The sequence below is a fragment of the Tauraco erythrolophus genome, chromosome 2 (genome assembly GCF_009769465.1).
Source record: "Tauraco erythrolophus isolate bTauEry1 chromosome 2, bTauEry1.pri, whole genome shotgun sequence".
In the NCBI taxonomy this organism is placed as follows: Eukaryota; Metazoa; Chordata; class Aves; order Musophagiformes; family Musophagidae; genus Tauraco; species Tauraco erythrolophus.
The window spans coordinates 97,219,652-97,247,486 of record NC_141466.1 but is presented as its reverse complement, the minus strand read 5'-3'; the positions used below and the strand labels follow the sequence as shown (position 1 = coordinate 97,247,486).

General features: G+C 53.4%; 2 protein-coding genes across 5 annotated transcripts in view; one reads left to right on the top strand and one right to left on the bottom strand.

The window, feature by feature from the left end:
• The first annotated feature begins 1,484 nt into the window (after positions 1-1,484).
• On the top strand, positions 1,485-7,442 carry LRRC73 (leucine rich repeat containing 73). The gene is made up of 6 exons (XM_086628198.1): positions 1,485-1,756; positions 2,236-2,396; positions 3,423-3,545; positions 4,788-4,888; positions 5,562-5,745; positions 7,372-7,442. Exons 1-6 carry the CDS (start codon positions 1,485-1,487, stop codon positions 7,440-7,442), a joined length of 912 nt encoding a protein of 303 aa, XP_086484324.1.
• A 2,025-nt stretch (positions 7,443-9,467) lies between these two features.
• TJAP1 (tight junction associated protein 1) overlaps positions 9,468-27,835 on the bottom strand; it is a 41,448-nt gene continuing 23,080 nt past the window's right edge. Inside the window, exons 3-13 of one of the 4 annotated variants that reach the window (XM_086631649.1) lie at positions 26,346-26,440; positions 24,708-24,761; positions 22,744-22,902; positions 19,670-19,698; positions 18,428-18,589; positions 17,732-17,798; positions 17,234-17,263; positions 15,902-16,009; positions 15,095-15,178; positions 12,815-13,391; positions 9,468-12,742 (exon numbers count right to left, since the gene is read on the bottom strand). In XM_086631649.1, coding sequence (XP_086487775.1) covers positions 12,072-12,742; positions 12,815-13,391; positions 15,095-15,178; positions 15,902-16,009; positions 17,234-17,263; positions 17,732-17,798; positions 18,428-18,589; positions 19,670-19,698; positions 22,744-22,869 — 1,854 coding nt within the window. In that variant the 5' untranslated portion in view covers positions 22,870-22,902; positions 24,708-24,761; positions 26,346-26,440 and the 3' untranslated portion in view covers positions 9,468-12,071. Of the gene's footprint in view, positions 13,392-14,054; positions 14,574-15,094; positions 15,179-15,901; positions 16,010-17,233; positions 17,264-17,731; positions 17,799-18,427; positions 18,590-19,669; positions 19,699-21,420; positions 21,584-22,743; positions 22,994-24,707; positions 24,762-26,345; positions 26,441-27,835 lie in introns of those variants that run through there. The other 3 variants (XM_086631648.1, XM_086631647.1, XM_086631650.1) reach the window with 3 other exon arrangements.

The window sequence follows — 27,835 nt, the reverse complement described above, 5'->3', positions numbered from 1 at the left end:
GCTCCCCTTGTATCATTCAGAACCTAACGTGCAGCCCTCAGCTCAGGTGACCTGCTCCTCCGTTGCGATGGAAGAGAATTGCTTCACGTCACCCTCCACATCCTATTTTTCCCCTCACTTTCCATTCCCTCTCTCTTGCCTTGCTCTGCAAACGAAGCAGAGGAGCCTGGGTTTGTGCCAGAGTTAGTTACCCACCGGACTGGAATTCACTTGAGCACTGCTATATGCAGCAGCCAGATTAGCTACGTGCAGAAAGCTGCCTACTTAGGCGGTTTAACCTAATTTCCACATCACTGGCTTCCTTTTTCAGCTCAGTTGAGTTGAAAACACAGGGGCCCTGCTTCCTATCTCTCCAAGTACAGGATTACCCGACAGGGGAAGAGAAGGGACAAATCCCTCTGATCCATACCTGCAAATTAGCAGAGGGTGAGGTACAGACCAGGCCGAGGGTGCGAGCTGCATGCTGCAGGGATAAAGAAGCCTGCAGCACTTCCCAACCCCTCCACCTTTCACCAGCCACCTCCGAGCACCGGCTCTGTGAGGCTTGGGCCATAAGGAGCAGTTCACACCGATCTCGCCTTTAAGCCACGGGTTCAAGTTTGAGGCATAATAGCGGGTTTAAGCAAAAATGTGGCCGAAGTCAGCAGGAGGCTGCTGTTCCTCAGACCAAGAAACACCCAGAACTACACCATGGCCCAATGGCTTTGGCCCCTTCCCCAGGAAGGAGCGGGCCCAGCAGGGTGAGCCCTCCCGGGACTTATCCCACCCTCTCTCCCTTTCCGCACTCTGCAGCGCTGGGAACGCAGCCCCCGCCGACCTCGGCCCCGCCATCGCCTCAGTGCGGAAGGCAGGAGCCGGGCACCGCCGTCGCCCCTCACGGGCTTCGAGTGCCGCCGGGGCCCAAGATGGCGGCGGGGACACCGGGGCGGGATGGGGGGTTCCTCCACGTTCGCCCCTTCCGCGAGGAGACGATCCCACCCGGCGAGGGGCCGAGGGGAGGACGTCGGGCGGCGGCGGCCCGCCCCGCCCCGGGCGGCAGGAGGGCCGGTCGCGGCGGCAGGGAGGAGGCGGGGCGGCCCGGCAGGTGCGCACGGAGCTGGGCGGGGAGCGGCGGGGCTGCCCGGCCCCCGCCCGGCGCTGCTAGCGCAGCGAGGCGGTGCAGTCCGGTCTCACGGGGCTCGGAGCCCGGCGTCGGTCCGCATTAGCCCGCGCCGATGGCTCCCTCGGGTCTCGCCGCCCGCGGAGAGGTGGCGGCCCCGCCGGGTGGAGCGGGGCGGCCCGGCGGCCGCCGGTAAGGCTGCGCGGTGACGCCCCCGGGGCCACGGTGGGCCGGGCCGGGACTGCCCGGCAGCGGCGGCGGCGGCGTTGACGTCTGCCCCGGCCTGCGGCGCGCAGCGCGGCTCCCCCCCGGCGCCCAGCCGCCGCGACGGGACCGGCGGGCGGCGGCGGCGGCGGCAGGCGGCGGCTCCCCGAGCGGGGGGAAGATGCTGCCGGGGTCCATCCAGATCTCCGGGGAGACGCTGTCGGGGGCGGAGATCCGGGACATCTGCGAGAGCCTGCGGGAGAACTCGGTGCGGCTGCTGTCGCTGAGGGGCTGCCAGCTCTCCGAGCGGGACTTCGGGCACGTCTGCCGGGGGGTGGCCGAGTCCCGCTCCCTGGCCCAGCTCAACCTCAACCTGGGCATCGTCTCCAACATCAACCGCGTCAAGCAGCTGGCCGAGGCCCTGAAGACAAACCGCTCCGTCCAGTCGCTCTTGTGAGTACAGCGGGGTGGGGGGCTGCGGGGGGTGCCCCGGCTCCCTCCCGGGCGAGGATGGGTCTTTCGGGGGCTCGCAGCTCCAGGCCAGCCCCTGCATTTAAAGCTTGTCGGAGGAAAAATGCCCTTGACGTTGTGGAGGGTAACCTCTCGCCCTTCACTCGGCTGGGAGGGAGCCACCTCAGCCCCCACCAGCTGGGCACGGCCCTGGCTTTCCATCCCGGCCTCTCGAACCCATATTGCCCCAGTGGCAGGGGCTCCTCCTGCCCCGCTGATGACCCCTGCATCCCCTTGTCCCAGCTGGGAGAGGAGGGCTGCCGTAGTGGCTGGTTGACCCTTGCAGTAGAGGCTTTCCAGCGCTTTTTGCCCACCTGGGGTTAGAATTTGTCGTCCTCATTTTGTCTACTTCTCTCTCTCTGTTGGGTTAGTTAGCCCACAGGAAGAAGGCTGCTTAGTAATTTTCCCTTTTACCTGCACAGCCTCCATGGGAGTCCCCTGACAGATGCAGGCTTGGCCCTCCTCAACCCTGCTCTCTCCATCCACCCCTCACTGGTGGCTCTGGATCTAGGAGACTGCATGCTGGGTGATGAAGGCATCAACCTTATCTGTGGGCTCCTGCCACCTGACGGGGCCAAGTCCGGTAAGCACCAGGGGCTATGGGCTGCACAATGACCAGCGGAGCTTGACATGGAGCAGATACATGCAGCAGTAAACCCTCAGCCCTGGAGGAGGCAGGCTCTGTGGTTTGTCTGGGCTGAGGAATTTCTTTCCCCAACTTAAGCAGAAAAGCCAAGCAACAGGGGAGCAGTTCCCTTGGGGAGACGTGGGCTTTCTGCTATTGATCTGTCCTGCTGGCAGTTTGGAGCTCAAGGGCCAACAGGTTGCTTGTGTTTCATGATGGGAGCATTTGAAACTAGAGGAGGGGACAGCTTGGACTTTGAATTTATTATCTTGCATTTGCTTGTTGATAATGACCTTAGATAAATATATGGTGTGCCCCCACCTCAACACTTGGCTTTGTTGTCAGTGCCTGGGAATTGTCCCTGCTTGTGGATGTGCTCTCTGAGGGTGTAGTTGCATGGTCATAGCCTTAGTGCCAAGACTCTAATCTTTGTAGGAGATGATCTTTTGTGGTCAGAGGCCAGTGGGCCAGTTAAGCTGAGCTGGCATGTGCTGAGGTTAACACCACCCCTTTCTCCTGATTCTCAAAGGGCTTTCCATCTCTCCCCACTGTGTGCTCGCAGTGCCACTGATGCTGTTATCCCTGCTGGCCACCTCTCCCAGGTGCAGGATTCAAAGCCTACTGTCCCTGTTATCCTCTCTCTAACCTGTCACCTTGTGCCATGTCTTTCTCCTGGTCAGTCACCTCACACACCCCTTACTTGTTTCCGTTGTGTTTGCTATTTAAACTAAGTGGGACGCAGGTTGGGAGAGCAGAGAAATGGGGCAGCCACAGCAAGGGGAAATGAAGGGCTACTGACTTCAGTGGTGAAATATTTCACTGATCAGTGAAATATATGATGACGGTTGTCACAGCAAACCAAACCCTTTAGCCTGTCAGAATACAGGGGACATGACTCAAAACTGTCCTGGTTAGTTGAACTAGTTCCCCTGAGACTGCTTTGGTGACCCTAAGACTCTGGTTTGGCTTCTCTCTCTTCTCCAGGCCTCAAAGAGCTAACGCTGAGCGCCAACCCAGGCGTCACAAGCAAAGGCTGGGGACGCTTGGCCATTGCAGTGGCTCACAGCTCCCAGCTCCGCGTGCTGAACCTGGACTACAACCCCCTAGGTAAGCTGGAGGTGAGGGAGGAGGAGCAGGGGATGCTGCACTCCTGACTGATGGCATTTGTGTGATTTGTGCTGGTGGGTGACTGAGGACCAAGCTCTAGAAGGGTGGCAGAGCTTCACCAGTAGGATAGAGAAGTTTCTTGCATAGGGCCATTCTGATCCCAGCAGCGCGTTCACCCTGCCAGGCACTTTTGGCTATAGGGAAAGCCAGCCTTGCTGCTCTGCTTGTGCGAGGTGGCCACGTGCCTTGCAGGGAGGTGCAGAAAGGAGGTTGTCCCTTGCCTGCTCCACCACCTTTGTGGTCATGTTTGCTCCTCCACGTCTCCCCTGTTCCTGAAGCCCTGAGTGCTGACGCTGGCTTGGCAAATGCTGTACGTCCCCACGCTCCCTGTCATCTTCCCGGTGGAGCAGGGAGGAGGAGGAGGAGAGCCTGGCACTGGTTGCCATAGAAACCAACTCTCTCCAGCTCTACTGCAAGGTGGTGAGGAGGAGACCAGGCCATGCCTCCCTGAGCATCAGCTGGGCGCTCCCCTCCTCACCCTGGGCTCCTGTTTTGAAATGGAGCCTCTCCTAGGCTGTGTCTGTCTGCCCAGGTACCTCCTCTTGGGCAGGAAAGGCCCCAGGGTGTTACCTGGTGGCAGCCTGCATTTTTTTCCCCTGAGAGAAGGTGTTGCAGTCATACAGTATCTTGGAACTCCTCAGGGAATGTCAGGATAACACGCTGGAGTCTTGTCTCTTCACCGACATCAGTCTCTAATGCTTCTGCTCTTGCTGCATCCGTCTCCAAAAGTGCCCCCTTTCCAGGGCAGCAGTCTGTCAGCTGATGCAGGGTCCTCTGTGCAGCTCCAGCCTCCCCCTGGACTGAGGCTATTCAAGTCCTTATTCTGCATTGGGGATGCCTTGTAGGGACTGTTAGAGGTCCTCGCATCCTTGAGCATGAAGGAGATTTGGAAAGATATGTTTCCTTGGGGAACAAAACCAATTTTGCTGTGTTCCTTCATGTTCCCCCTGATAATCAGCGACTGCTCCCATAATCACAAAATGATGCATTTTTACCTTGTCTCTTTTCTCAGTTAACAGCTTTTTTCCACCCACCCCCCCAAGGTAAGTGAGATTTAGAGATTGTCTGATGGCAGAAATACTCAGAAGAAGTTTCCATGACAGCCCCAGGCGCAAGAGGTCATGTGGTATAACACGAGGGGAGGCAGGCCCTGCTGATAGCCCTGGTTTGCTTCTCCCACAGGTGACCAAGTAGCAGGGATGCTTGCCGTCGCTGTGGCCTCCAGTCGAACCCTCGAAGTTCTGGACTTGGAGGGAACAGGACTTACCAACCAGTCAGCCCAGGTATGAGAGCCTACAGTTACTCTACAGCATCACTATGTCTGAAGGGTATAGGTCTTGGCTGTCCATAGAGGCCCTAGGACCTATACCTGCCTCCATCTCCCTCTCTGAGTCCACCAGCTTCCCCCTCCCTCCCTGCACCCAGGGCTGCTCTTGCTTTCTCCCCCAGCCTGCTACGTTCAGCCACAGGAGGAGCTCATAAGCCACAGCTCTGACCTAGGGCTCCCGGATCTCCCTCAAGTCAGCAGGGAGGAAAACGTGGCTCTATATGTAGTTTGGTTTTCTTGGAAGAAGTAAGGGGTCAGACTTGTGACTGAGAATCAGGGCTAAAGCTCTGTGGGCAGATAGTGGCCAAGGCTTGGTAGCACAGGCTCTTCCCTCAGAGCCCCAGCTCCCAGTGGTAAGAGGGGACTAGCCTGGATATGTGGGAGCAACAGGGTGTAGAGCAGTCCGTTTAGATTGAGCCAGGAAATCCAGGCTCAGCTCTTCCCACAGAAAGATGAGAGGTCCTCAGACTCTCAGAAAGCCTGGCAAAGGGAAGTCAAAGCCAAAGGAAGGTAGAAGTAAGAAGAGGAGGGCTGGAGTTTGCAGGGAGACGCAGCTTTGAACCTCTGTCTGCTCAGTCCAGCTGCTGTTTGTGCTGCTTGTCAGCCTGTTTCTCTCTCTCTCTGCCCAGACCTTACTGGACATGGTAGAGAATTACCCCACAGCCCTACGGACACTCATCCTGGCAGAGAACAACATTAGTCCTGAGCTGCAGCAGCAGATTTCTGACCTGCTCTCAGAAGGTGAGGAAGAGGAGGAGACCGAGGCTCGTGAAGTCACAGCCAGGGAGAAGAACCCTTGGATCTGCCAGAACAGTAAGAGCTCTGGGACTTGGGCTGGGGGCAGGGGCTGACAGGCAGGATGTCTGGGGTGTTTCCAGCATCACTGGCCTCCTGTGGTGGGGTTGGTGAATGGGATCTGTCCCTTCTCCCTGTGAACTGGAATTCAGACAGTCTCCAGGTGTGACCTTCACGTTGAATAGTGTTGGGCTGAGCTGCCCTTGGAAAGGCAGCCTTCAAGGACAATGCAGTTGCTGCAAAGAGTGGAAACGGTACTTCAGAGGCATTTTCCCTGATGCTGCAGGAAGAAAATCTTTGTGCAAAGTCTTAAAACTCAAGGACAGGAGCATTAAAGATCTCGGGGGCCTTTGCCAGGTATCCTAGCCAAAACTCATGTCATTCCTCACTGCTTCCAGAACCTCCCTGCAATCCACATAGCTTCGGCTATTCCTATCTCTGCATCCCAAATGTGTGAAGGGTTAGCCAGGTGCCACAGCCTGTCTGTGTAGTGGCTCGTAACAGGAAAAAAAGGTATATTACAGAGATAGCAGTAGCATGTTGTGTATTGTTTGTATATATGATATTGTATATTGTCAGGTGTACCTTGTCATACTGCTGGTTTGAGGTTTTGGGTTTTTTTACCTTTAGTTGTCTTTCCCCCCCCTTCCCAGTTCTCATATCAGACTAGCAGCAGACAAACACAACCACTCCCTGGGCCTCAAAACATCTGGTTCCTCATTTATTAGAGCCATAAAAATCCTTTACTGACAGCTCTGGCTAAGTTTTGGATGCAGTTTCCAGATGTTGATCCCCAAAACAGAGATCCCACGCAGCAATTTTGAATATGTTAGGACTCTGGATCTGAAGCACATGGGCACTGAAGATGTCCTCACTCATATCCAGGAAAAAAACATTTTTTTTTTCTGTTTTAAAAGGCTTCTGGATGGGAAACTGGTACCCTGCTGAGTTTCTTACTTGCTATGCGTGCCCATCGTCTTTGCAGCTGATTCACTGGCTGTGGGGAGAGTCGTAGCGTTCCTGGCTAGTGCTCTGCACTGTCGCAGAGCCAGCAAGCTGCCCTCACCTTCCTGAGGCGGGCAGGGGAGAGCTGCACAAACCCTCCATTCATGCAGCACAGAAAGTCAGGGTTTCCAGGCTTCTGCTGCCATAAAATGGCTGCTTGCCTGCTGCATTCCCTGCTCTTGGGAAGGCACCACCACCACCACCCTACGCGGGTTTGGTTTGCTTGCAGCCTGCCAGCCCATCCCACCTGGACACTGTCTCTATAGCTGAAAGACACTTGGTGAGTGCAGATTTAGAGGTCTGCACAGGGGTGGGTAAGGGCATGGCTGAGTCAGCACAACCAGCCTCACCTGCGAGGGTATGTGAGGAGGGTTCAGAGCTGGTTTTCCTCTAGACAACCGAGATAACAAATGCAGATCCTCACCCTGGCTCTTGCTGCTGTCGCTGCCTTCCCCCCTCCCCGAACATCGATTCTGTTCTGCTGTGTGGCCAGAGTAGACCTAGTTACTACTTAATCTCACAATCCTCTCAGCAGTTTGCAGTGCTCTAATTCCTCACCCTCACCTCTGGAGCTGGAGTACAGCTCTGCGCTCTGCGGCAGCCCAACTGGCTAGTGTTTTTCTCCCTCTCTCGACACAGATTCCAGCTCCCAGATGGTCCTGATGACGTCAGGCCTCGGTGACAGCCTCTTAGCAGAAACAGAAATGTAGCTGGGCTACCCTGCCTGCTTCTGCCGAGGAGAGTGCCGGGCCTGCTGGGGGAATGTGCGTCTGCCAGCCCTGCTGCCTCCGGTGGGCTGCCCCAACTGTCTTCTCACGCCATTTCACGTCTTGTTGACACCTCCCGCGGCATTCTGAGCGCTGGAGCCTGGTCCGAGCGAATTTCTACACGCGCCTCTTGTCTCGTCACGCGCCCCGTCAGCCGCTTGTGATTGTCCCGTTGCTGCATGTGTAGCTCACGCTGCCCTGCCTCCCCCCCGGGCCCAGCTGTGCCCGCCGGGCACCGGCTGTATTTATTCAGATGTGTATAAGAGATGTTCTTTCTATTGCTCGTCCTGCTGTCGCGATGAGAGTTTTACGAAGGTCACAGACGTGGCACCGCTCGTGGTGGCGTCGGCCCCCGTCACTCCGCGCCCCCGAAGGGGGCAGGCGCCGCTCGGTACCGGCAGCCGCCCGGTGGCGGGAGCGGCGCCGGGGGCTCGGCGCGCCAGCAGGGGGCAGCCGCGCGCCGCCCGCCCCGCGCGCTTCCGCCGTCCTCGCCGAGGCGGGTTCTGCGCGGCGCCGGCGCGGCCCCGGAGGGAGGTCGGTCACGGCCCGGTTTGCTGCCCCCCAGGCATTCCCTCTGCCCCCCCCAGGCATTCCTCCTGCCCCGGAGCGTGAGGGCTGGGCTGGAGCCCGGCTGCGGGGAGTGCGGCGCCAGCTGTGAACCCTCTGGTGAAGGCTTCAGCCCGCTCCAGCACCGCAGGTTTCACTGCGCGCTGCCCAGTGCCCCTTGCCGGAGCCAGGCAAGCAAGATCGTGTTTCAGGGCTCTGATTAGGCCGGAAGATTAAATTGTGGCAGCAGCTGCTACTCGAGGGATCACAGAATAAAATAATTAACTACAGGGACAAAGGAACAAGAAACTCTTCCTGCGTTACTCTCTGCATGCACCTAGGTCAGAAGGGCACAGGCAGCGTAACTTGGGAGATGGAGCAAATTTCATCACAGCCCTCTGACCTCTGCAGCACCATTCAACATTAAAAGGAAACACTTCCAAATGCCTGTATCAGCATCCTACAGGAACTCCCTCTCTCTCATGTTTGGAGGGCTTCCTGTCTGGGGTATGTCCAATCAACCCCAATCCTCCCTCCGCACACAAAATAAAAACACAAAATACTGACACTATAGTGAATTACAGAACTCTTATGAACTCCAGGGAGGGGGTATGTTACATGTCCCCACATAACTCAGTTTCTGAAACGGAGAACTGATACTCTCAGAGCTGGGGCTTCAAGAAAACCAACAAGTAATAAAAGAATTAGCTACACCTCATCCTACTCCAGATTATCACCTGCCAAGACACAGATCAGACAGAAGGACAGCTAGCAAAATGCTTGAAATGGGGCAGACAGAATTTTACGAGTTAACACTGAGACTGCTTCACTGCAGAGGTTTTGACAAGCCTAGCCTTTACGTAATGTGAAAATTGCCCGCATTGTTTTTTAATGTTTCTCAAAGTTGCCTGGTTAAATAATCTGCCCATTTTTTAAGCCGCTGTCAGCTTCCAAGCCAAAGTGACACAAGTGCTGCTGTGAGCAACAGATTCCAGTCTACAGGCTCAGATCTTGGAGCTGACAGTCTACATTCAGGCCCAGAGAGCAGTTTCCAGAGCTTGGATACGATTACAGAAGTAGAACGCTGCTCATCCCACACATCTTCTCTCCCTGCCTGGGACTGCGCCTCTTCTCCAACACAGATGACCTTATTTGCACAAACACCTTGAACCAGGCTGTTGCCAAAGTGGGCACTGAGGATGACCAGTGAATTCACAGCCACCTGGAAAGCTTACAGGTCACAGGATCGCTCTCCCTGGTAGAGCGAACAGGTGGCACAAAGCAGTTCAGCAAACTTGGGACATTGTACCATAAGAAGCTCTGCTCCCTCGCATGCCAAGGATCAGTTTAGTCTAGGTCTTAACCAACAGAGAGAACACTATAGCCATCGCCACCTACTTTTAAAATAGTTTATTTCTGGTCTTAAAATATACATCAGTTTGAAAATTTCAGAAAAAAAACACATTAGTTACAGATTAACAGTCTGGAGTTGGGACACTAGAAGTGGGGTGAGCTCAAGGCCCCAGAGCCAATACTGCTGGAGGTGAGCAGGAGTGCAGAGGGCAGGCACCGTGCCCCCTGGGAGAGGGCTCTGCTCCTCTTGAGGCCACCATTCCCACTCAACCTCTGCCAGCAGCCTAATGCTGCGAAGCAGAAGTGTCTGGTGAAGCCTTGGGCACCCCTCTGCCACCCCTCCATTTCTCCACTGTTTTGCTTTTAAGTCTTCCTTAACCAAAAGCAGAGGGAGGCTGGCTCTGCCCAGCACCATCAGCATTAGCCACTTCAGCAAGAGTGGGTTTTATCCCCTGACCAGCATGCCAGGATTCAGGGCTGAGCCCTGAAGGACAATGCCTCTCCTACTGCCCAAGTGGCTGTGCTGTCCCACAGGCAGGCCACCAGCATCCTCAGAGCCAGAGGAGCTTGCTCAGTAAGCATCCAGCCACAGGTGATGTCCGTGAGGCAAGAGCTGGCAGCCACTGCAGGTGCAAGCCCTGCAACACTGCAGAAGAACAGAAGAAATGCAGCAGTGGAGCGGCTGATGAGAGCAAATACAAGGACACCACCACCACGTTCAGGACAGGGGAGATGAACACTTTGCAGGCTCAGAGGTGGCTCCCACTCTCGGTACCAGCCTGTTTGCACATGTGTTGAGTGAAATACTGTAGTGAAATACTGAGTCCCACCTCTCCCTCAGAGGGTGGCATCCAGCTCCACAAGCATTCGAGGTGGGAAACAGGGCGAGCGTGTAGGCAGCAGCTCTAGCCAGGGTACCTAAAGCAACCTACACAGCCGCCAGAGAGGCCTGCAGCTCCCTTTCACAGGCCCTGGAGCCTCCAGGCTGGAGCTGAAGCCCTGGCTGGCCCCAGCTGCAAGCCACAGGCCCTTTGCAAACAGGGGTTTGGGGAGGGCAGCAGGGCCCGCAGGCAGTTCTTTGCTGCACATCTTGCTGTATGCGTACGAACGGGAGCTCCCTCCTGGACAGAGGGCTGCTCTCCTACAGCCCAGTGAAGAGCCCTCATTGAGTAGGGTGGGATGACAAAACAAACCTAACTCAAAAACCAGACAGCGAGGTATGAAGGGAGTCATGGCCCAGGGAACCAGGCTATTCTCTGCCTCACACCCCCAGGGGAGCCAAGAAACACCACACAGATGAGGGCACAGGACAAAATTAAAACAGGATGCCTGGGCTTTGTCAGCCCTCAAAAAAATACCTACATCTACAGACCTCTCCCCTCCCCTCCCCCCCCAACGAGACAACGAGCACACAAGACTGAGAAGAAAAATCACACATCACGCTACACTAGGAAAAACACGGAGAGAGGCCCCAGGGAGGTGCCAGAGCCAGTCTGGAGCCCCCCGGAGAAGGGGGCCTGCGAGAAGGCTCTGGCAAAGGGCTGCTGCCGAGCCGTGAGGTAGTGCATCTACAGGGAGCAGCTCCTCAGCACACTGCCCTTGCATCCCTGCACCCAGCCCTGCCCAGAAAAAGCCCAGTAGCATCCCTCATGCCTTGTTCGCCCCGGGCGAGACCTTGTTCTCGAGTCTGGAGGCCAGGATCAGAGAGAAGCGCAGCTCCAAGAGCTGGGCCTCCTCAACACACGCACCTTTGACGCAGGCATTGGACTGGCTGCCAACGGCTGTGTCTGTTTATGCAGGGCGGGGAGAAAGAAAAAACAATACACCCCAAAACCAAAGGCTTGGAAAGAAGAAAGAAGCCCACCCAAGAGCAAAGCATCAGCACCGTTCAAACGAAACAACAGCACGGAGAGCGGGGGAAGAGGTGTAAGGGAGGAGACACACAAACACAAACCCCAGCGCCCAGCAGGCAGTGCCTCCCCGAACCACCCTGGCAGACGGCATCCATGCGTGGCCTCAGCGGGGGCCAAGTGCTGAGCCCGACGCCCGAGCCAAGCGACAGGGACCTGCAGAGGCAGATTCTGGAGAAGTACCCAGAGGGCAGCCAGGGAAAACAAAACCCAGCAGGAAAATGAGACACCAGCAATCCCAGCACATCCCCAGGGGCCCACAGCCATCTGCTGGGATAGTCCTTGCACCCCACTCACGGCCCCTGCAGGCTCCCAGGAATCAGACACCACCACACAGGCGCTCTGCCCTGTTGGCACACGTTAAAAGAGAGCAGAGCAGCTGCGGGCAACCAGCATGAGAGCACCCAAGGCCTCAGGTACCTGAGTGGGAAGGAAGATGTGAGCATAAAGAGGCACAGGCACCAGGACGAGGGGTACCAAGAACGAGCTCCGGTACAGGCACCAGTGTGAGGCTGTGAAGAGAGCTGCGAGTGTGCCAGCGCAGTGGGTGTGCTTCTGCACACTGTCCATGCTAGTACAGTGGGTCTGTGGTGCCAGAGAAGGGGCACCTCAGCTCTTCCAGGTAGCAAAAGAAGAGAATAAATACAAAATTTCAGAGCAGAGCCGCCCAGGAGGAGGGTACTACTGGAGGTTTCTCCCTCAGAAGGTGGACAGATGGAGGCATCTCACAGCTCTGCAGCGTGTGGTTGCTTCTTGCCCTGCCTCAGCTGAGAAGGTTGCCCTGCTCCTGGGCTTGTGTCAGGCTGTCCTTGCGATGCAAGTGGTGGACCCCCATTCTCTTGGGGCTGCGGTGCGGCCGACTGAAAGGAGGCTTGACCCTGCCTTCTCCACCTTCCTCTTGGGCACCTCCTTGGTTGCTGTCCTTGCTTCCCTGGAGCAACGTTTCTCTCTCCTCAGCTGGGCTCTCAGCCAAGACAAGGTCCACGTAGTCCTTGTGCTTCTCCGGTGAGGGGCTTCCAGGCTCAGCATTGCCTCCGCCACTTTCCTGCAACAGCTTCTGGGCTTCATCCTGGGAGAAATCTGTACCATAGTCTGAGGAGAAATGGCTCCTGCGGGCTCTGGACTCAGTGCTGTCTGTGTCTACGCTCGAGTCCCGGCTCACGGTCCAGCTGCAGCTCTGCGCAGACTCCTCACCATCTGAGTAAGCTGAGGCTGCCCTGCCCAGCTCCTGCATGGAGCGACTGAACCTCTTCTGGAGCTCAGGGGCCGTGTCACGGCTGAAGGCCGTACGGTTCATCAGCACCCGCTCCGAGGTAGGGGGTGCCTTGTCCACAAACATACGCTGCCAGTTGGCCAGCAGGTCCTCCTCAGAGCTGGCAGAGCTGGCGAAGGCGCTCGGGATTTGGGGAGGGCTGCTGAATGGGCTGCTCTGGGAAGAGCCATGAGCCCTGGCTGCTTTGGGGGACTGCTGACAGGAGCAGCTGGAGGCTGCCGAACGGCGCCCTTCTGAAGCAGGGCTGTTGGGGAGCGTCCGGTGCCTGTCGCAGCTCTCATCTTCGCTCTGTACCAGGCTGAGGGAGATGGCCTGGCGCGTAGCATATGTACAGTTGGGCAGGGGGCTGTTCTTTGGGATCCTTACCTTGTCCTCAGAGAACTCAATTACTTTGCGCCCAGGGTACATAGGATGGGGAGGTGAGGGTGTAGGGTAGGGGCTTAGTTTCTCAAAGGCAGGCACCTCCTCTGGCACGCTTTCCACACTGCTCTGTGGCTTGCAGCCACCATTCTGCTGCTTCCCCGCATCTCCTCCCTCCTTCCCCATCTGCCCCGCACTGTTGCAGGCATCAGGAGGGGCTCCGCTCATGTCCACATGCACAAAGACATCCTCAGCCATGGGACAGCTGCCACTGCTAGACTTGGCTGAATTCAGAACCAGAGATTCTGGTTTCTCCAAGACTCTGGCAATGACTGAGGTGGGCACAACATCAGATGGAGCCAAGGTGTGAGTTGCCTCTTGACCAGGGCCTGAGGACTCCTGTGTGCTGTGCAAATGCTTATTGACCATGTCCTGCAGCTCATAGGGAAGCTAGGGAGAAGGAAAAGGACATTAGAAAGGGGCTGTTGCACAAGCCATTTAGCTCCAAGTAATCTGCCTCTTCCAAGCAATCTGCTTATGTACTTTGTACTCCTTATCTTGACCCTAATAGTCACCTACCTTGCCTTGAGAAAGGTACCTCTTTTCAAAGTAAACCTGCCCTATGAGGGACTAACAAGGCTCCCTAGCTGTCACACCAGTCACGTTTCTAAGACATGGTCCACAGCCCCCATTTTGCAAAGAGAACAAGAAAAGATGGCACACGGGCTCAGTCTCCCATGCCTGTGAGCACAGAGACAAGGCCCAGTCAGTGCATGCTAGGAAGGGGTCTATTGATCTGTGGAAAATCAGCTGGTGGTTGCACTGAAGTGACTCAACAGCCCCCAGTGCTGGGATCTGCAGTGCTCCCCAAACGCGGTAATTGCAGCCACGCTGCCTTGGCAGTCTGCCCGCAGACCAGAATCAATGCCTTCCCTTGCTCCCACCAACTCCACCACCTCATCCCACTTCCTCGCTCTCTCAATTTCAGAGAGGCAAACGCAGGGTTTATTACCAAAGTTGCAGGACTGGGATCTCAGCAGAGGGTAAGCACTGCTCCTTGTTTTGCAAACGGGCACTACTGCTCTCCCCATCACCCTGCCAAGCTGCTCTCACCTTGGTCACCACACCCATGCAGAGTATGACGTGGAGTGCAGAGCTCCACAAGCCACTCAGTGGCACAGCAAGGTCTGTCTCATCACAGCCAGAAAGAAACGGCATCCAAAGCTGGGGAGGCAGGGTACACTGCACCACAACAGCTGGCTGTGAGGCAGACTGTCTGCACAGCTGCTCAGCACCAACCCCCCTCCAGCGGCAGCCACGTGGGATGCAGAGCTCTGGGGGGCAGAATTCAAAGCTCCAGGGAGAGGAGACAGCTGGGAGAGAGGTCAAGGTTACCCCAGCAGTAACTGATACACTGACCTCAAGAGTGCTAATTTGAGACACAATGGGGGAGGGGGAGGATGACATATTGGTCATCTGCTAATTTAAAAAAGACAAGCGCATGGTTTTGCTGAGAGGAACATAAGAAGGGATGGAGACTAGGGGTACAGTAAAGAGAGAGCCGAGCTAAGGGCCTGAATGATACTTCCCACCAAAGAAGTGATGCTACGAACGTGAAAGGCCTGAACTCTATCTTTGCTCATCCTGAGGCCAGGATGAGCTGAACAGACCCCTCAATATGGGGTATATGCATTGGTAGCAACTTCTCCTGTTCAGGAGGCTTAAAACACACCCTGAATGCTGCCTCCAACACTTCTCCTGAGAGTTAAGTAGTGAAGCAGGGCCAGACTACTGCTGCTTGACTCCTTATCTGGCAGCGTGGCCCTTCCATGTGGCCAGGTGAGGAAGGGAAGAGGACAGAGCAGGGTAAGAGAGAGGTCTGTCCTTTTGCCAGCTCCCATCAGGCACCCAGCAGGCTATCAAATTCAAGGTTATTGTGCTTTTTATAACAGCTCCTGGCTGAGCTGTGAAATGGAGCTGGCGTGAAAGAGGAGCTGGCAGAAGCTCTGTGCTGCCTTCTCAGTGGGAGTGGGAACAGGAGCCCCCCCACACCTCTATCTTGAGGCTGAAGGATGAGAGGCCAACAGCCCTGCAGAGAAAGCAAGATGCAGGCAGAGACCATTCTTCCCCACCTCAGCAGGACAGCTACTCACATCAGCAAACTTGTGGTTCCTGAAGTGGGACTTGTTACACTTGAGCAGCTGCACTGCAAGGTTACAGTCCTGTCGATAGCGTTCCTGCAAAAAAGGGCACAGGTGTGCAACAGCGTCAGACTGGTCCGATCTCTTACCCAAAAAGGCACCACCTGACCAGATGCTGCTTGAACAGAAGCAGGAGGAGGCATCTGATGAATCGCTCATGAGGGCACCTGCCATTCCCTCCTCTCCACACCCCTGTGTATTTTCTTACAACCCAGCCAAAGTGTCCCTTTCAACTCCAGCCCTTGCTCCAGGCATATACTCTGTCAGTGTATCAACCCCTTCTCTCTGTGGGGAGTTTAATGATCTCCAGAAGTCCCAGCAGATTTGCTATCCCATCCCAGAGCTCTCAGCCATGCCTGAAGACACTGCCTGATATCAGGCATCTTGCAGACAGACTGGAGGGAGTTGAGAGCAGTTAATAGAAACAAGCACCAGATCCAGGAACTTCTGTATTATTGGTGTAGGAAAGGCATGAGCTCCCTCCCAGCTCTAGAATAAATGACCCCTCCATTGGCACAGCCTGGACTCAGGTCAAACCCTAAGCTCAAAAGACCAAATACATCAAACTTGATGATCAGTTCTTCCTTGCTCAATCCCTTAGACTCTTTTCTGTTTGTCTGTCCCAACTGTTATGTATAGCTCTCACACTTCTCGTACACACTGAAGTCATTCACATGCTGCTCTACACTAATGACTTTGAACAAGAGGAAAACCCCACACCTCACACACTTCCATAGCCATTTGCAGCCCAACACTTACATTGAGTTCCTCCAGCTTATTGATGGTGGTTTTGGCATCAAGTAATTTATTAGTGAGCTCTACAATCTCCCAGTCCAGCGTCTTGCGGTCCATCTCTGCCTTCTTAATCTGGGATGCAAGAACACTAGGTGTAAATCTCCACAGCACAGAAGAACCTGGCTTCACCACCCACCTCAGCCCAAGCATAGCACAATGACATGTTCAGCTGGGATACAAAAACTTCCAGACAGACAAGGGAGACAGCCTGGCTCTTCACCAAGGGAGCAAACTCCAAAGTCCAAATGGAATCAGCCACTCTGCTAGTTACAGAGACAACAGGTTGAGTTTGAACCTCTTTAAGGCAGTATCTCTTCTTGCAGCACAACCATGTTTCCTCTCTGCCTTGGTTCACATGGTGCCTGGTGGAAAGCCAGTAGTTTTGAGCAATCGATCCCATCCTGCCACTGTCAGCAAAGACCTCTGAGCTTGCGATACCCAGCCCTCTTCTCTGGGGCAAAAGAACGAGAATACTGTCCATATCCAGCAGTCAATGCTGAACGGACAAAAGGGGCTTTCTGGCAGGGAGAGGGCACCATCTGGAAAGAGTTTAAGCCTTGCTCTTGTAAGAAAAAGGAGCTGTGTAGCTTCATCTGGAGCTCAGTTAAAGCCCTCCCTACAGCAGGCAATCCTGCCTCTTTAGACTCCCTAACAGTTCAGGTACAGGGCTGATAGACACCCTGATGAAACAGCAGAGAGGGGCAATAGCTCAGAACAACCCAGCCATCCCCTTCTCAAGAAGTTCTTCCAGCGCTGCCCAAGGGTGCTCAGAGGCTGTGATCACCAGGGCCCAGCTGCGCGTCAGGGGTAGTACAGCACAGTGACACGCAAGGGAGTAGGGGCGGACAACGCTTCCCACATACGCAATCTCTTCAGGCACCAGCACAATGAATATTAACTCAAGAAATTCAACCTAAAAAATCTCATCCTGGGCTACACGGAGGCAACCAGCATCTCAGCTCGTTTGACTTGCCTGCTCACAACCCAGAAGGGGAAGGAAAGGGAGAAAACGAGGCTCACAGCCATCCACGTCTCGTGCAGTGCCACAGCTTATGGGCACCACTTCCCAAAATGCCATGCTCCAGCTGGCTCAGAGTCAAATGCTCTTAAGATGGAGCACTGCAAGCTAGGACCTGCTGCATCTGCGGGCAGCTGCTGGATACCAGGCGAGCCCTTGGCTGGACGAGGGCTGGGGCCCCTCCATCTGGGATGGTGTACGTGGGACTGACAATGAAACCAACAGGCTGAGACACGTAAAGAGGAAAAAGAAAAAACACACAAACGAAAAGACGCAACTGCAAAAATCCAGCTTTGGCTGAGAGAGGCCTGAGAGGTGAGTGCGCCCAGCGTGTGCCAGCGGCAGCGTGGGGAGGAGAAAGAGAGAGAGAGGGGGAGGGAGAGAAAAGAAACAGCCATGAGTGTTATGAATGCACACAACAGACGTACACGCACATTGGCTCTGCTCTGACTGCTCCCGTCCTCCCAGAATGACCACCCCAAGACTGGCTGACACATTCCTGGCATTTTGAGAGGGACTGAAGCAACATGACGGAATACCATGCAATTATGTTATGGGGAACCAAAGCTCACGTGCATGACCAAGTAGGGGCTCACTAGATCAAGAAACCAGTTCATGACACCAGCCGGAACCAGGAGTAGACAGTCACGGCCAGAATTTCACCCCCTCACCCACTGCCACATCTGCTGGATAAAGCCAGGGCCCCTTCCCCCATCTGCTCCTAACACACAGGTCTCTCCCACCTCCTCTTTGTAGTGATTTAATAAGGCCCTTACCAGGGCATGCAGCTTCTCCTCCAGGTCTTGGTTGGTTCTCTGGGAAGCAGTGTAGCTGTTCTGCAACCTACAGAAACAAGATTGTATACATGGGAACAGATCTCGGGCACCTACTCAAGTCCTCTTCATAGCTGCCAAGCAAACCATCAACTCCACAACTCCAGAAAGACTGGTACTGAGACAACCAGGCATATTAACTGTGCCTCACCTCTGCCACATAATGTCCTCCAGGCCTCAAGTTACTGGAGGCAAGATGAGGTTGGCTGGGTAAAAGGATCTTGCAGGGGAAGTTGTGAATGACTTTGGAGAACTCCTCTGAGCTATGTCATGCATAAGCATGCAACCAGTGACTGGCATTGATTTTCTAACTGAGGTACTGTTCAGGTAAAGCGGTGATGTATTTTCTTGCAGCCATCAGTGGCTCTTTCTGAACATGTGGGATAACCATCCAAGCTGGATCTTGCCTGACATCCTTTTGTTGTCAGCCCCTCGTGCTGGCAGCATTCCTACACTGTACTCTGGAGGAAGCAATGGCTGCAGAGCCTCTAACTCCCCTACAGCCTGGGGACGTGCCTTTCTGAGGATGCAGCACACCTTTGATTTATACAACACGGCACAGCCTGTTCATGTCAGCTGAGGGAGTCCTTGGTGGGAGGGATCTCTCTCTCTCCCCCCTTCTTGTTTTCTTTTTCATACCTACGGAATTTGTCCTTGAATTTCTCCAGCTCCTCACGGTTCTGGCCCAGCTCCATCTCCAGGTAGTCCTGACCTGACTCCAGCTCCCTCTCCATTGCCTCCATTTTGTTAGTCACATACGTCAGTCGTCGGCGCAGCTCCTCATTCTCATGCTGCAGTAGCCTGGGACACACAGGAACAAGGTACCACTGAGTGCACAGGACTACCCCACACCAGCACCCCCACCCCATTGCCATGCTCTAGGGCCCAAGACCCCACACAGGGGCCCAGGAAGTCAAGAGACTCCAGCACACATAGCAGAGACTCAAAATCTCCCGGCGCAGGGGCAAAGAAGCACATGCAAGCTAGCCAGCCATGGCTCCAAGCTCCCTTTCAAGTTACAGTGCTTGAATAAAACCCACTAGCCAGTTGAGCTGCGCAGCTCCAGTGTCCCTCACTGGTGAATGAAACCCACTCAATAATTTATCCCAGTCCAGGTTAGGAGAGTTGAAGGCAAAAAGAGTAAAATCATCTTCTCCTCCCCTGAAACTGTTCAAAAGCCCTCACATCATTAACATATGGTGGAAAGAGGACTCCATATAGCCTTAAGTCCAGAAGCAGAGGTAGTGGGGTGCATTTACAGATGTGATCACAGCTGCCACCCTTCCAACTCAAACTGCTCCATTCCTCCCCAGCCAGGACATGTCTGGTGGTCAAAAGGATTTCCTGTTGTTTTTCATTCCTTTGTGCTCAGTTTCTCGGAGAAACCCAGAAGCACGGCTTCTCTCTGGCAGTGCAAACTTTTTCCTCACTATAGCTTGGAGCTCAGTGCTAGCAGCTGTCTGTGCCCCACACGACCACCAAAGGACTCAGCTCTCACCCTCAGTCAGCAACAGGCCTCTGCATACTGCTTCTGGTGGCTTACACCGAAACAGTGGCAACAACAAGAAGGGTTAAAAAAGGCACTCCTCTCTCCACCTGTACTAAAGGCTTCATCTCCTGCTTTCTTTCACACCCACCACCTCCTCTGCCTTCACCTGCACTAGGGGTCTAAGTTCCTTGCCCCTCCAGGGCAAGAGACATAACAAGGCAGAGGCTGGCAAGGCATAGACTAAAGCTCTGCCCACATGGCCCCAAGAAGATTGAAGATCTGAGAGGAGCCTGCAGTCAGCTTTACTGTGCAGGTGGCACAGACAGGATGTGAGGAATCAGCACCCACACAGTTGCAGTATGACAGGCATAAAGGGGAAGCAGGACACTTACTTCATCCTTTCTGCATCCGTCAAGGGTTCCTGCATAGGGAAAAAAAGAGCTGTGAGATTCTTTCAGAGGAGGAGTTGGTCTCTCACACTGTCCTAAAGGGCAGAGTCTTGGTTGCTAGACCCTACCTGTGACTCTTCCTCACTTGCTCTGACAGGTCATGCTAGGCAAGCTTAGAGATGCTAGCGTCTGTACACACCGTTCAGCTGTCTGATACCAAGACAGACTGTGTGCTCTAGTTCAGGGTAGAAGAGCTAGACTAGGAACCACCACACAAGCTAGGTAACTTTACTCTCCCATGGTACAGTCTCAGCATATCTTGTAACATCGTCACCTTAGTTGGTGTTACACCTTCCTCCACATCCACAGTTAGTGGGTGGCAGGAATCTCACAGGCCAGCATACACTGAGGATTAAATTGTCACCACAGCAATCACAACACCCTTGAAGCCTCACAAAAAGAATAAGAGAAAATCATTTGGGATCTGAAAAGTGCGTCTACCATTTACACCACCCAGATCATGCTGTGAAAAGGGTTTCTTTCTGCAGACCTGAAACCAGCCACTGTAACTATTCTGGGATAGCAGAAGAAATATCAAAGGTCAGAAAAGCCTGTGAAAGAAATTAACTTTCTGGGCAAGATCCCGGAATGGCTGGAGCAGGGACCTGCAGAACAAGGATGGCAGGGCAGTGACAAGAGCACACGGCTCAGCTATTCTCGCTTCCTTTGCACTCTTTGTGTTAACCCATGAGATGGCTGCTGCCTGCCAGGATGGCTGTGAGATATTTAATTAGCACTAGAAGCAACCATATTTTCTGTGAAAGCCTGAGGCTGTGACCATTCTCACAAAGTCCAAGCTGCCCATGGGTTATATTTGGTGCTCGGTACCAACAGCACTGCACAAACCCGAAGTGCTGCCATGCTGATTGTCCATTAAGTGTCACAGACAGCTTTGGACTGAGAGGCCATGCCACAGACAGTTGTGGATGAGGTGGTTGAGCTAATAGCAGTATTACAGAAGGCAAAACACCCCAGTCCTGGCCCTAAGACATCATGGGGTTGCTTCCTTCACCAATTCTCACTTTAAGAGAATAGTCCTCACCACCTGCATACATCCTCCTGTCCCTAAATGCAAAGCATCAATCCATTCTTTTCTTAAATCCCAACCTCATGTGGCAATTGGTTAAATCATGCAGAATTATCTAACAACGGCATCCCTACCCCCACAAATACACACCCAGCAGATTATAGTGACCAGGCAAAGGGGGTAATGTGATTCCTTTTAAAATGAAATGATGGCTCCAAAGCAGGCTGGAGAAAAGAGGAGAACGCTTACAAAGACCTGCAACAGCCATCATACAAAGTTCCAGCACCCCAAGACAGCCAGGCACAGGGCACACACAAAGCACTGGGAGTATCCCTATATCTCCTGACAAGAAACTGTCCGCCTCCTGCACACACCTGCTGTCCCACAGCCTGGAGGACCTCCAGGGAAGTCTGCAGTGGGGAGAACAGAACCAGCTCCTGCTTTCCTAACTCCTGGGGCCAAAGGGAAGTTGGTTCCTCCCAGGAAGGCATACTCAATCTGGAGCACAGCCATGAGCGACACCCACAAAAGAGCAGCTTCTGGTGAGAGTACCGCTCTGGGCAACTGCTCTCACTCTCTCACTGGCATTACAGATTAGATGAGATCCAGGTGGGGGCTTTCGCCTTTGTGAGACCCCTGTCTGTGAGCCGGTGGCCCTGGCACCTACCTTGTTTAGTGCCAGGCTGAAGGAAGGGGAGGATCTAGATGGGGTAGGCCCTTCCTCCCGACTCCAGCGTGTTGGAGTGGAGAAGGATCTTTTCTCTGGGTAGCTCGGCTCCACTGCACGCTTCTGATCAAGTTTAGCACACAGATGGTGTGGCTGTAATAGCCGTGAACAGGGACTGCTTTCATCCCTTCTGCCCTCTGCACTGCTTTTCCATGAAGACAGTGAGTGCTGCTGCCCAGAGGACGTCCCTGCCAGCCCCAGGTCTGCCAGCTGCTGCAGCTCATACTGACACAGATCTACCACCCTTTTCTCCAAGGAAAGGAGTTTTTCCTTACTGTCCTTCCTCCCAAGGGCAGGTTTCCTTCTTAGTCTGGAAGCTCTCTTAGCCTCTTCAGCACACTTTCTCTGGCACGAAGCCATTCCCAGCCCCTCACACTTCTTTTCTGCTTTTCTTCTGCTTGGGCAGGGGGATCTTTCAGTTGCAAGCTTGGTTTTGATGCCTTGCAGGTGACCTTCTCCTTGGCCTTCTGGCACAGAGCTTCTGGGAAGAAGGGGAGAGTTCTGGTCTTCTTCTGCTCTCCTGGTCTCTCCCAGTGACCGCAAGCGGATGGGACTCAGCACCCGCTGGGTAATCTCATCCAGGAATTTGGAGAACCGCAGTTTTTCCTCTGTGATCTTCTCCCTGCGCTTGACAGAGTCAGTGGCACTGCTGCTGCTGTGCTCCAGTGAGTGCTTCTCCCTAGGGCTGAGGCAGAGCTGAGGATCACTGTATTTGCGTGAGCCATGGCCACGGGAAAGCGTCTCTACTGAGCGGGACTTGCGCAAGCTCTCAGGGCATGGGTTTGTCATGTTGGTCTGCTTCAGGATCCCTTTGAGAGGCAGGTTCGTAGAGGAGACCCGAAACTTCCTTGGTGTTAGGACCTCAGGAGGCTCTTTAAACATAAGCGAGCGTTCCAGGCTTCTGCTCTTGAAAGAGCAAGTGGGATACTGTCTGTCATCTCCAGACACAACTGTCTCCATGCTACGGCTCACAAATTTGCCGAGGTGCCCACGACTGCGGTTTGGGCACCGCTTCCCACTTTGTTGCCCCATCTTTCCACCACGTGGAAGTGCTGGCGAGACGGTCTGGCTCTTGATGTTCAACTCTGCTCTGCACCCTGTCACTTCCTTCTCACTGCTGGACTCCAGAGACCACGATGAGGAGAAGTTCAGGTTGCAAACCTCAAACCTGTCTGCCTGCTTGAGCTGGCCTGCCTCGGTGTAACTAAACCCTGTTTGCTGGTGCAATGGTGTTAAGCCCTTTGCCACCCGGCAAGTCGTTACCTGACTCTGCTCAGCCAAGATCACTCCATCCTGGTCGTCACGAATGATGGGTACCTCATGACGGATCTCGCGATGCTGCGGGGGCGCCTTGCGGTAAGGCTTCTTTGATGGAGCTGTGCTCGACATCCTCCCACCTGCGTGGCTCCGAAAGCAGGTTACCTACCAACAGCAGAAAGTGCACAGAAGAGAGAGTCACAGGCGCTCCATCGAACCCTAGAAGTGACCCAGCAGGAATTCAGCTCCCCTCGAGTCCCAGAGCAGGTCCCCATGCAGAGTGCTAATAGAGCAGGGAAAGGATGTGGCCACAAGCCTTCAGCAGCAGCTGCAGGAGAGGGAGAAAAGTAAGAGGTAGCTGTATCCTTCTCCCAGCCAGTGAGAGCAGAGGGCTGGCACATCCTCTCCCCCCCTCTACACATGCTCACTCACGTAGTTTGTGTGTGTCTGGATTATATATAGCAAACGAGAACAGACCTCACAGCAGCATATTGATTAGACTCTTTAGGAAAGGCCTTTTCCAATATGGAAACTGCAAGCCTTACAGGCAGCACTGACAGCAGGAGTTATTGATCATGTGCTGTCACTGTCAGCAGGGACTATGTGGGAGGAGACTCCGGCCATTAAAGAGCCCAAACCCAGAACTTTTTGGCTTACACTGGAATTCCAATGAAGCAGACCACAGGAGGTTTGTCAGGAGGTACCATACCATTACAACTGTTCACTCTGTCAGAAAAGACACAGAGCACCCCCAAGTCACAGGTGGCATCAAATTAGAGAGCAATGCCATTGACATTAGTACCTAAGACCAGATTATGCAACATGTAGCAGCATCACTAGCAGATGATCCCTTTACCTTAGTCGCGCTGGGCAGGATTGTTCCTGCTGCAGGAGCAGGAGCAGTACAAGAGCCAAAAATGAGGTAGAAGGAAAGCAGCTATCCTGTACACACAGAAGAATCTTCCTTTCCACCACTTTGGGACTGCAGTGGAAGGTAGGAATACTTCCCCCCAGGCAACCAGGATTTCAGTCATCCCATTGTACACACGACAAGAAGTTTCGGAGATGCCAAGCAGTCCCTGCAGAGCTTGATACCAGACTTTCCCCGACGACAACACAGGTGTAGTTCACAGTCCCTCTACATTTGGGGTAAGTGTTCACTTCTCATTCCCCTTTCCCTTGCTGCATCCTAACACGGATCAATCCCAGCATCTCTGCAATCCTCAGTGCCTGATCTGCAGCACTTCAAAGTGCAGGATCTGCCTCAATTCAGACACCCTCTCCCCTCTTCTACAGGCAGGCCCACTTAACTTCCATTCACATACCTTCGAGGCAGTCAATGGATCCCACTGGGCCAGTGACCTAGCAGATGTCACTTGCTTTGTGTTTTGGCCAGTGGAGTTTTACATGTTAAGTGTTTAAATGGAGCCCCAAGAATTTTCTCCAGTTCTTATCCACTCTTGCCTAGCTGCGTCTTCTTGACACTGAGTCCCCTGGGAGGACTATTAAGTGCGAGGTGTCTGCACCAAACATAGAGTGGCTTAGGCCACAACAGACTTTACATATCACAGGAACATTCGCAAGCTATCCTCCACTCTGCTAAAAGCACAAGCTCACAAAAGTTTCTCATGCCTTTCCACAGACGTGAACAACTTCCTAGGACTAGCCTGTAAATCTCCACCATTAGAATGCTGGAAATTCACCCTTGCTGCAGTCATTCCCTCAAGGTCTCTTCTCCTAAGTAGGTAAAAAGATCTCTAATACTTTAGAAAAATCACATCCAGCATACCAAATGAACATTCCACTGCATCTCCAAGTAAAACAGATAGGTCCAACTCTGCTGAGAAGACATTTCTCCTCTTCAAAGAGGAATGCTGAAAGCCTGACCAGAAGTAGGTTTGTCAACACCTCACCATCAAACAGGTGATCTAGAGGATACTTTTGTAGCTCACAAGGACTCAAGCACTTACCAGTCTGGGCTCAAATTTGAAGCCTCATGAAGCAGGGACACTCACTCAGATGCCCTGTAGAAGAGAAGAAAATAGCTTAGCATCCATCAAAACAGCCAGCTTGAAATCTCATCCTGTAAATATGTAAGGAATAGGAAATGTTTATAACCAAGGACAATTGGATGGTTATCTCACTCTAGGTACCTGCCCCAACCCACATCAGATCCTCTGAAAGTAAATTAAATGAGGTTAGGATAGTTGGGTCACATAGTCCAGCAAGAGCTGGGAACGCACCTGGCAAGGACATGTCCAAGGCACTCAGGCAAGCAGGACCACACAAACTCAAAATTCATGAGGCAACAGCTTCAAGGGAACCTTGGTTCCAGGAAGGACTAAACAAACCTCCTGTGAAATGAGACCCTCCCAGCTAATCTTCCCCACCACTGCAGAGGGATGCTCACTGTGAAGCCTTTGGTACAGAAGCTTGGTAATGCTAACAATTACCTCACTCATCCTTTTAAGTCAGTGCTTCTCACCTACAAATAAACTGGCAAATATCAGACTCTTGTTTGAGCCAAAACATTACGTCCTTGTGCCTACAGCTGTGATAACCCACACCTCCACGAGAGAGGAAGGCAAGCTACACTCTGACTTCCAATAAGCAGCATGCCATGCTCGACTCTGCTGCTAACAGGCTTCTGTAAAATAGCGTCCAGCCAACCAGCGACACGACACAAGTTCAGAAACAACCTCCCTCTCTGTCAAAGCCCAGGGTATCCATCACTACAAGAAAAGAATTGGGTTGATCTGGGAGCCAGCTGTAAGAGTGTAGCTCTGTGGCCATAACTCTGCCGCTGGCACGAGAGAGACTTCAGTGAAGCCTTCCCTTCCCTTCCCTGATGTGCTTCTGCTGCTGTGCTGCTTTTTTCCTGCCAATGGCATCAAGCCCTGGGAGGTGTGATGGGAGCGCAGGGTGTGGAGCAGTTGTAGGCACACAAGGAGCGCCAGATTGAAGGTGAGCAGAACAGGCAGGCAACCAGGACCACGCAAACTCAAGCTCTGCCAAAACAAACTGAAGAGGTGCCCTAGTGCTGGCCCTGCCCCAACAAGCTGTCTGGCCCCTTTCCTTACTACAATGCTACAGTCGGGTCTTGACTAGCACAGGAAAAAACAGCTTCACAACAGCATAACTGCTCTGTGGGGCAAAACTGTAAAGTATGGGGGAAGAAAAAGAGAGAGAGGGAGAATGTGCACCTCCAGGAAGGACCAGGCCAGCGCAGTTTGAATCTGCTTTTCCAACAACTCCCAGCAGGAGCTGGTTCAGCATCAAGGCAAAATCACCAGCCACATGGGCTGGTAGACAAGCAGAGGCTTCCAGGAACAGCTGCACCCATGGGTCCACACATGTTTCCATTGCAGAGCTGCTCAGAATGAACTTGCCAAAGGCCTCCCTATCTCTCAGCACATAGTTTCTCAGGCTCAAACAGGACTGTCCTGCTTCCTACTCCACAGCCAGCAACTATGCTACCTGCCATCTCATCTCCACCTACCTGGAAAAGACACCAGGATTTGAAACCTACCCTCATGATTTGAGAATTTCCAGAGACACTCAAATACTCACAGTGCCTCCAGGCAACTTTCCCTCAGACAAGGACTTACAGATCCAAAGTGATGATGTGTCCAAACATTTCTGGTCGCTAGTCTCCAAATCAGCTTTCCCCTGTCAGCATCCAGCAGCATCTGGCCAACAGCTCCTGAAACATGAGAAAGGAAACTTGGTGTCAGGTACCTATCAGTACAACACATGGAAACAGTCAGGCATGCGCAGAGCAACCCATGGCCAGGTGTCAGAGCAGGAGTCGGCAGTAAACTGCTGCACCATCAAGCTACTATCTAAAGCCAGGACTCTCCAGTGAAATAAGCTCCTTGTCTTCACTGTGTTCTGGAAAAGAAAGATCTTTTAACCATCTCTCCTCTGAGCAAGATGTCTGTGCCGACCAGTAACTGACCTCTGAAAGGCAGCTGTTTTTTCTAGATGGCTCCAGGGGTCACTGCTTCCCCACCTGCATTCCTGTCCAACACCAGGAATCCAGCCTCTGTCATTTGGCTCCAACCACCCTGCCACACCAACCTAATTTTGCTGTGCAGAGTTCCCTGCACTGAACAGCCCAGTTAAGCTCTCCTTGCCTACAATACCTGGGCATCCTTTGCTACCACAGAGAAGGAATCCCAAGGTGGCTCAATTCACCACGCCTCTATTCAGAGAGAAGCAGGTACTCTCTGCAGAATAGATGGACTTTGTACTCCAAAGCAGAAACAGATATAGGTAATATCCAGAAATAAAAGGCGGCACTAATTCTGCTCACAAGTCTCTCTCCGAAGGAGCTTGCTGTCAAGCCCACATTCTGACTACCCTGGAAGAAGCTTAGCTTTAGCCTGGAGCTACAGCAGGAGGCAGCTCTTCAGCTAGTCTAATTAGCACTGTAATGCAAGAGGAAACTTAACCTCCTGGTCCCTTTTATCTGCCCTTTCCATCTCTCATCAGTAATGTTCCTTAACATTTACAGTTCTCTTCCTAGCAGGCTATCACCTGCAGTAACTCCAACTCTACTGTCCTCTTGCTACTACACACTGGAGGTTCCAGTCTCATTCCTAAGCTCACTGACAGTTACAGCTTCACTGGATTGGCTCACACTGATCAGCAATAGTCACATCTTCCAGGCAAACGACATGAACACACAAAGGGTCAGAAGACTGCAGCGGAAACTTAACAATTTGCTTTGTTAACGCAAAATTCTGAGGATTCCTCCAAATCCCACAAAGACAAAACACACAATCTCTTTCCTCTTCACGGTGAGGGAGTGCAGTTACACAGGCAGTATAGAAGCTTGACTCTAGCTGGTTCTACCAGAGAGCATCCACCCTCTCCACTTGCAGAGTAGCTATGTTCTCTGCGTGATCTGAGAAAAGCAAAACATTTACCACACATCAGGAACAGATGTGATTTAGCACAGAATTGCTTAGACTGTTCTGTGCAGGACCCACAGAACTAACAGCCACTTGGCATCCATGCAAAGCCACACCGCCACCTGTTCTGTTAGCATCACTTTGCCTCCAGTAACAAGAAAGAGGTCCGTAACATACCAAAA